Genomic DNA, 8227 nt, shown 5'->3' with positions numbered 1-8227 from the left:
TGTCCATGTTTTAATTAAATGTAATCTGTAGCAAAACCCACAGTTGAGAATAACAGAACATCAAAACTTAAAAGGCACTTTAAGACTATCCTGTTTAAAGACACTCACATGTGGAATATAAGGAATAGTGCAGAGGATCATAGGGGAAGGGAGGGAAAACTGAATGGGAAGAAATCAGAGAGGGAGACAAACCATGAGAGACTCTTGACTCTGGGAAACAAACTGAGGGTTGCAGATAGGGAGGTGGGTGGGGGGATGGGGTAACTGGGTGATGGGAATTAAGGAGGGCACGTAACGTGATGAACACTGGGTGTTATATGCAACTAATGATTCATTGAACTCTACATCAAAAACTAATGAGGTACTATATGTTGGCTAATTGAATTTAAAAAAAAAATAAGGACAATTTGAGACCTACAGAGAGGGAGGTACTTGCTGAGCATTAAAGAGAATCAGTGACAGAGGCAAATCTGGAAGGCCCAGGGCTTCTGAAAGGAGTTCCTTCCACTGCTGCATGTTGCCTTTCCACTGCCTTTAGTGGTCAGAGATTGGAAAATCAAGTGATTTTCAGTCTTTTTCCCTAGGCTGGTTTCACTATTCTTTGAAGTGGAGAAACTTCATTTACATGTCATCTAAGTATGAGGCCATGTACAGAGCACTCTAAGTAGTCGTCAGCTATGGACACAATCTTTCTAAACACTCCCAACATAACCAGATTAGCCTTATCCACCATTTTTGGTCTTTGGCTCACCCAAAGTTCTCCTTCCTCAACCTGCTTTTTTGTTTCAAATGCCTTATATCAGTGCTTCTCAAACTTTAATGTGCATAGAAATATAGAGCTCTTATTAAAATAAAGGTTTTGATTACAAACGTCTGTCGTGCTGCTCAAGAATCTGCTTCTAACAAGCTCCCAGGTAATGATGATGCTGAGGGGGATGATGGACCACATTTGGAGTAGCAAGACTTATAGATGTTGTTTCCATCAGTCTCATTTCTAAACATCTTCTCTATTTACCACCAGGATTCCTTTACTACTAAGGGGGGTAGTGTGATGTATTAGAAACAGTAAGGCCTCTGTAGCTTCCAGTCCTGAATTTTTATCAATCCTTAGCTGTGTGATCTTGAGCAGTCATTTCTCATCTCCCTGAACCTCAACTTCCCTTATCTGTAAAATGGGGCTATTACCCATCATGCAGTGATGTTGTGAGGCCTGAGGGAATGACAACGGTTTGGTGCAAAGTAGACTGTAGATTGAGAATCCTGGTTATAAAAGGATTCTGTGCCTGGGTTTCCTTAGAATTGCAAAAGATGACATGAGCAGTGCATGGTGGCTGCATCATCATGTCTAATATGCTCAAAGATTGTTTCCATGAAAAAACTGCCACTAGATATATGCAACTGATAAATCACTAAATTCTACCTCTGAAACTTCTAATACACTACATGTTAACTTGAATTTACATAAAATTTTTAAAAAACTGCAGATGGATGCCATCAATACTGGACAGTCTGCATATTTTATTGAAAGTCACATGAATGGGCCCCAGGATCTCTTTCTTTTGTCTGATGTCACATATATATTTCCCATAGGCAGTCTTTCTAGCATCTATTAATGCCCTTGGTATCAAGTGCTTCTTTTCCCCGTGAAAATGAAGACTTTTCGTCATCAAAAACATCTCTTCAAGGTATGTTGCTTCTCTCTGCAATTTTTAAGTGCTCCTAAAGCTTTTTGGGCTTGTAGTGTGTCAAGGTTATTTGCTTGCAGCTATGTTAAAACTAGTATCATTGATCTACATTCTTTTGAAAGCGATTTTTTCTGGTCACAGAGACACATCTTCCTCTACTACTTTATTCTAGTTATTACATAATCAAGGAACTTCTAAAAAAGGGAAGTATCCTAAAACAATTATTTTAGAAATGCTAGAGTATTTCTATATGATGCTGTTTTATTACTGAAGTCGGGTGCTGAGTTTCACACCCCCACCCTGTGGCTGGACAACCTCCCCACCTTTTTAAAAGCAAAAACTTCAATGATATTTCTTATTCTAAATTATCTCTTAACTTTTGTTATCACCACAGAAAACCTTGTAAGGATTTGACCCCAAGGCATTAAGTACCAGAGAGGCACCAATACCTTTTGTCCTTCTCAAACTGTATGTGTGGATGTCTTCAGTCTCTTGGACTGAAAATAAACATGCTACAACCATGGTAAAGTACATAGACATATACAAGGACCCTTTTTCTTTGAAAAACAGCTAAGCCAAAGACTTAGTAACTACGAACTAAAAAATTAATTCATTTCACAAGGTAAAATTGAATGATCTTTTTAAAACATTACCAAATGGGTATGTGGAAGGTTAGGAGAAAGCCCAACTCAGAAATCTCTTCCAGTCCAGTTTTTGTTCCCCTGTAAACTAGACCTGCCCTACTTCCCTTCAAATGCTTGCTTTTTAATATTTTATTAGGCAGAGAAAGTCAGTCATCCAGTTCCAGTAATGTAGCCTCTGTGTGGTAAAGAGAAAACAGCATGGTGTACAGAGTCGGAGAGGCCTGGATTCGAGTCACAGTCCTGTTATTTACTTTCTGTGAGACCTTGAGCCAGTTACTTTAGCCTTCTGGGCCACAATTCTTTTATCTGTAAAATGAGGGACTAGCATCTACTTGCATCATTGTTTTAAGGACAAAGGAGATTATGTATATGAAGCACTTAGAACTTATTAGGTGCTTAATAAATGTTATCACTGTCAGTTCAAGGTTTATGGTTCATCCATTGCCAGTTTCTCTAACCTGCTGGCCAAGATATGCAGATAATTTCCTATAGTTGCCACTCTTCAATTATCACCCCATTCCCATAGCTTCTTCTGAATGACTATTCATCCATCAAGCCTGGGCCAAGCCAGTTTCATTCCATGACAGTGAGCCTCACCACAGAAGCTTTTGCTCTTTAAATTAGAGCATAAAAGGGGGAGGCACTGAGGTTCATTTTTGGGCATTCTTCAGGTATAGCCCAGGGCAGGGGCAGAGCTATCCAGCTACTGCTTCCCGGTCTCCAGCCAGCCTGGTAGTCCCAACTTTCTAGGCCAGGCTCTTGATCTATGTCCCAGAAAACACACAGTAATCTCATGGTCACATTTCTGGGACATCTATTCAACTGGGACTGCAGTGGCTTTCTCTGGTTCTCAATAATCTTTCAGTATTTGTAGTGGTGATTTTGGTATTCCCCCACCCCAAGGAAACAAGAGCAAAATGATGTCCCTACCATCTTCAAATGTACTGAAGCCCCACTGGCCACTGCTTCTGTGGCCAAAATCTACATACCTACTTGCTTTAGTTAGTTATCTAATGGGGCAGAGCAAGCAGAGAGGCCACAGCTCTGAGAACGGGGCTCAACAAGTACTTCCTGGGTGAGGCCAGGAGTCTCACAGCAACTTCCTTTGGGGGTGAGACTCAGGTAGAATGGTGATCACTTGGCTCTCTTGTTCCTGGTTCTTATTAACTTGGCCTTTGAGACTGGGTAGAGCTGAGAGAGTTTTACGTGGCCACCTGGGCATGTCTTTATTGGGAATAGCATCAAGTTTCTACTCGATTACTTCCACAAAGGCCTACATGTTACTAATTCACCAATGGATCATGTTGAGTTCAGTCTTGAAAGTGGCTACCATCTTTCAGTAACATTGTTTCAAAGGCATCTCAGAGTTGGTTTGGGCATGTGTGTATTCTCTCTCTCTTCCCCTTCCTCCATCTCCCTCTCCTTTCTTCTCTCCTTCTCCTCCCTCCACCCATGTCTATGCTTCTCTCTCAGTTCCATAGTGAAGGTATTGCTAGAAGGGTTCAAGTAGGAAAGCCCTTTTTCTCACACTTGGCCATATTATAATTACACAGACCCTAAAGACAGGTCGTGGCCTGAGAGCATGGGAACACAAGCAGTGACACTTTCTCCAGCAGCTTCCCATCAATAAACAAGAATCAGAAATGTCTATTCAGATTTCTGAGTCACTACACAGGTTGTGTTTTAGTTCCTTTCTAATGACTGAAATGGCAAATAGAACACCAGGAGCTTGTGTCTGAAAGTTTTCCACTTGATAACAAATATGGGAGGCTCAAGAAAGAGGGTAAAAGCCCAACACTCAAAATGATGACCACTAATGACACCAATCATAAGGCCCCTTGTTAGACAAGTGTCGTATAATGGAAAGAAACTTGTACAGGAGCCCAGGGACCTAGGTACTTGTTTAGGCATGGCTGATAACTTGCTCTGCCTCAGTTTCTCCAATAGTAAACTAGGGAATTAGACTAAATAATTTTGGAAGGCCTTCCAATCAAATACTTTATGGGTTGTAAAGAGTCTTTTATCTCAAGTGCTATGGTTCTTAACCCTTATTGGGTCACAGGCCCATCTGAAATTCAGTAGAATGTTATGGACCATCTCCCCAGAAAAGGTACATTGTCATGGAATTCTGCATACCATTTCAGAAGCTTCATAGAGTTTCTGAATCCACGGACTCTGGGTTAGGAGTTGCTTCTTGGAGGAGATAAAAGCTTATCTGCAGAAGGCAAACATGAAGCAACAGTGCCAGCTGCCTCACCTCAATCCATCTTAACAATTTTTCCCAGTATTTGACCCAAAAGTGGAACTTCTGCAGGACAGATACAGTCTGCCTTTTTTAAAGAACTATTTTCAGTTTTTGTTTCTTTCTTGATTGTTTAGAAATTAAGCTGTCAGGAAAAAAATAGGAGGAAAAATAATTCAAACAGACCTAAGGCTTCAACATGCAAAATATTCTTTGCAGATTTGTCCTAAGTGGTTTTATGCAAAAACAGAAAGGCCACCGTCCTGAGTTCACATGAAGTTGTGGTTGGTATCACCCATGCTGTTTGGCCCAATAGGAATAGACAGGTTCTTGGCAATATACTGCAGTGCCAGAGCTCCAACCTGGTGCCAGGGTCATTATCCTCAGTAAGAGACATATTAAGATTCACCAATGTTTGGCAAACATTCCTACTCTTCTACTTCCAAGGCAAGCAATGGCCCCAACTCAAGTAGCTTTTACTTCAGGGTAAGACCTCTGAGATCAGTCTTTAGTCCCAAATATTTCAGAGTTTGATGGTCTTTTGAGGAGACAGGAAATTCAGAGAAGAGTTGAAAACTAAGCTCCTTTCTTCGACTCAGGTCAGTAGATAGCTTGGCTTCTGCAGTCTGGCTTGAGGGAGTTCAGCCATTCACAATCATATAGGAGCTCAACATAGACCTTCTGAGGGAACAAAGACAGAATACATAAGAGAAATAAACCTGTGTCTAAGACATGTGCCCCTTATTTTATAGCATCCTAGAGCCTGAAGGTGCAGGGCCAGGAAGGAGCTGCTCTCTTCAGCACAAAATGACTCAGCACAGAAGAGTTTGAAGAAGACCCTTCCAGAACAGTGAAGGGTCCCCTGAGGCCAAGGATTTTAAAACCTGAAAAGGAAAGAAGAGAGTAGGTAATTAGCTAGGACTGGTCAAGTACTTAACAGCCACTGAGAAGTGAGGCCTATCTTGGTAGGTAGGTAATTACATAATTGGTAGCTAATCTTCTGAGCAACAGAGGCTGGCTAGGAAAAGGCCCTTACAACTTAGATCCCATGAAACAGGCCTAAGATGGTGCTATAATCAGGGCTGGAAACTGTGCATTTGACCTCAATTGTAATCCCCCAGAAGTCTACAGAAGATGAAGCCTGATACCTTTGAGAGTACCCACCTACAACATAGACACTGCCTTTATGGCCCTATACTGACTCCAAATTTCTTTTTTGGGATTTCACTTCCATGAGGGATAATAAGGAAAAGCTTATCAGCCCATGGACCCCTGAGGACTGGCAGTGATAGGAAGTAAAGGGAGGCTGGGGAACAAATGGAAAGCTCTTCTCCAGATACCCAGATCTCATTTATAAGTATATTGGTTAATGTCATGCCAGAAATCTGATAGCCAAACAATTAGAACTCCTAGGTAGAGAAAAATAAATTCTATGATCTCTGTAGCTCCTGTGACCTTAGCAAGTTAATTTATCCCCTCTGAACCTCAGTTCCTTTATTTGCTAAGTTAAAATATATATTATCCTCTTTATTCTGGCATCTGGTATGGATCTAATGAAATAATGGAAGTGAAAGTACTTTTCATTAAACAAATATACAGGACTAAGGATAGAGGTTCGGGGGAAAAGACTTAAATAGTGATTTGGTCTGAAGGTGTGAAGTCCCTACATGATACTGAAGTGGACTCATGGTACTTGCTATAATACCAAAAGAGAGGTTACCGATTTTCTTATAGACCCAAGCGATGTCAGAGTTACAGGGTTCCAAACTTTTAATTTTACAGATTGGGAAATTGAGGCTAAGAGAACAAAACGTACTTGCCACAAATGTCACAGTCTAGGATTCCTAATGAACTTTATCCAAAGGCAACTTGTAAAACTACACTGTAATTTGATTGGGGGGAGAAAGAAAGGAAAGAGGAAGGAGACTTAAAAACACAGGGAACCTCAGAATTGGAAGATAGTAAGTTTAAGGGTCACATAATTACAGGTTAATGAACTGAGACATGGAATGTGTTCCTATCCTCTGGAACCACAAGATATTTTAGTCCTCAAAAGCTCAGATCCCATAAAGAAGGCTTACGTGTTACAAGGTTCTGTAATCAGGAGTGGAGACTACATACCGGAGGCCTCAACTCTCATCTCCAGGAACTCTGCCTTGAGAACTGTGGGTAAAGGAGGAAAAACATTTCACTAAGACTCTAGAAATCAGAACTGAAAAGGCAAAGCAAGGGGATGGGGGACCCTTCCAGGCCAGTGCCAAAGAGTCCATTTGAAAAATGGGAAGTGATTCCATCCAAATGTTTCAGAACATCTAGATCTATGCTTATAAGTTGGGCTACCTCTCTGGCAGATTTAGCAAGCCCAGTAACCGAGATACAAAGAAATCTCTCAGGTGTCAGAACAATCCTTTGAGTGTTAGACTACGGGAGGTTAGTGAAGCCCAGAGAAACTGGCCCAAAGACTATATTCTGTGATTATTTCTAATAGGTAGAAGCGCAAGGTGGAAGGAAGGGCAAATGTCATGCAAAACAAGAATCATCCTTTGCCTTGAAGATCAAACCAACTTTCCCCAGCCTCTTGATGTGCTTATATCAGTACTAAATTAGCCTTGTCTGGGAATAGCTGGAGGGAAGAGACAATCCTAAAGAATGAAGCCCTATATAGTGTTGCCAGAATATCCCAGAAAATAGCTGGTCCCAGGGCTATTTCTGTAGCATTGTTTTTCACTTCTTTCCTAAGTCTATTTATACTTACTTCCTGAGTGATCTTATTCCCATTCATGGTTTAAATCACCACCAAATATTGAGAACCCACCAAAGGGCCACTATTCATATTGTGGTAAATGTAAATGCCCCATGAAGTTGCACAGTGGCTGTACTCAACAGTTCTACCCTTAAATCTCTGTGGGTTCAACCCCAACTACTATTCTAAGTTGCAGTTACCTACTGGACATTTCTCTTTTTATTTAAGTATTATTTAAATTCCAGTTAGCTAACATACAATGTAATAATAGTTTCAGGTGTACAATAGAGTAATTGGACACTTTCATACAATACCCGGTGCTCATCACAAGTGCCCTCCCTATGCCCACCACATATTTATCCCATCCCCACCTCCTTCACTTCTGGTAAACATGTTTGTTCTCTATAATTAAGAGTCTGTTTCTTGGTTTGTCTCTCTCTCCATTTTTTCCCCTTTGCTCATTTGTTTTGTTTCATAAATTCCACTTGACTGAAACTATAAGGCATTTGTCTTGCTCTGACTGACATATTCCCCTTAGCATAATACTCTCTATCTCCAAGTAGTTGCAAATGGTAAGATTTCATTCTTTTTAATGACTAATATGTCATTGTGTGTGTGTGTGTGTGTGTGTGTGTGTGTGTATACACACACACACAATGTCTTTTTTTTTTTTTAAAGATTTTGTTTATTTATTTGACAGAGAGAGATACACAGCGAGAGAGAGAACACAAGCAGGGGGAGTGGGAGAGGGAGAAGCAGGCTTCCCGCAGAGCAGGGAGCCCGATGCGGGGCTCGATCCCAGGACTCCGGGATCATGACCTGAGCCGAAGGCAGACGCTTAACGACTGAGCCACCCAGGCGCCACCCACAATGTCTTCTTTATCCATTCATCAGTCAGAAATGGGCTGTTTCC

General features: G+C 41.1%; 1 protein-coding gene across 3 annotated transcripts in view; it reads right to left on the bottom strand.

Moving 5' to 3' along the window:
* Positions 1-345: 345 nt before the first annotated feature.
* The window catches only part of OPHN1 (oligophrenin 1), a 507505-nt gene continuing 499623 nt past the window's right edge, over positions 346-8227 (bottom strand). For 2 of the 3 annotated variants that reach the window (XM_032393806.1, XM_032393807.1), the window contains exons 24-25: positions 6693-6734; positions 346-5455 (exon numbers count right to left, since the gene is read on the bottom strand). In XM_032393806.1, coding sequence (XP_032249697.1) covers positions 6701-6734 — 34 coding nt within the window. In that variant the 3' untranslated portion in view covers positions 346-5455; positions 6693-6700. Of the gene's footprint in view, positions 5456-6652; positions 6735-8227 lie in introns of all 3 variants that reach the window. The other variant, XM_032393808.1, reaches the window with a different exon arrangement.

This window comes from Phoca vitulina, unplaced genomic scaffold (assembly GCF_004348235.1).
Source record: "Phoca vitulina isolate PV1807 unplaced genomic scaffold, GSC_HSeal_1.0 scaffold77, whole genome shotgun sequence".
Taxonomy (NCBI): Eukaryota; Metazoa; Chordata; class Mammalia; order Carnivora; family Phocidae; genus Phoca; species Phoca vitulina.
Note: the sequence above shows the minus strand (reverse complement) of the source record. Positions and strands in the feature narration are given on the sequence as shown.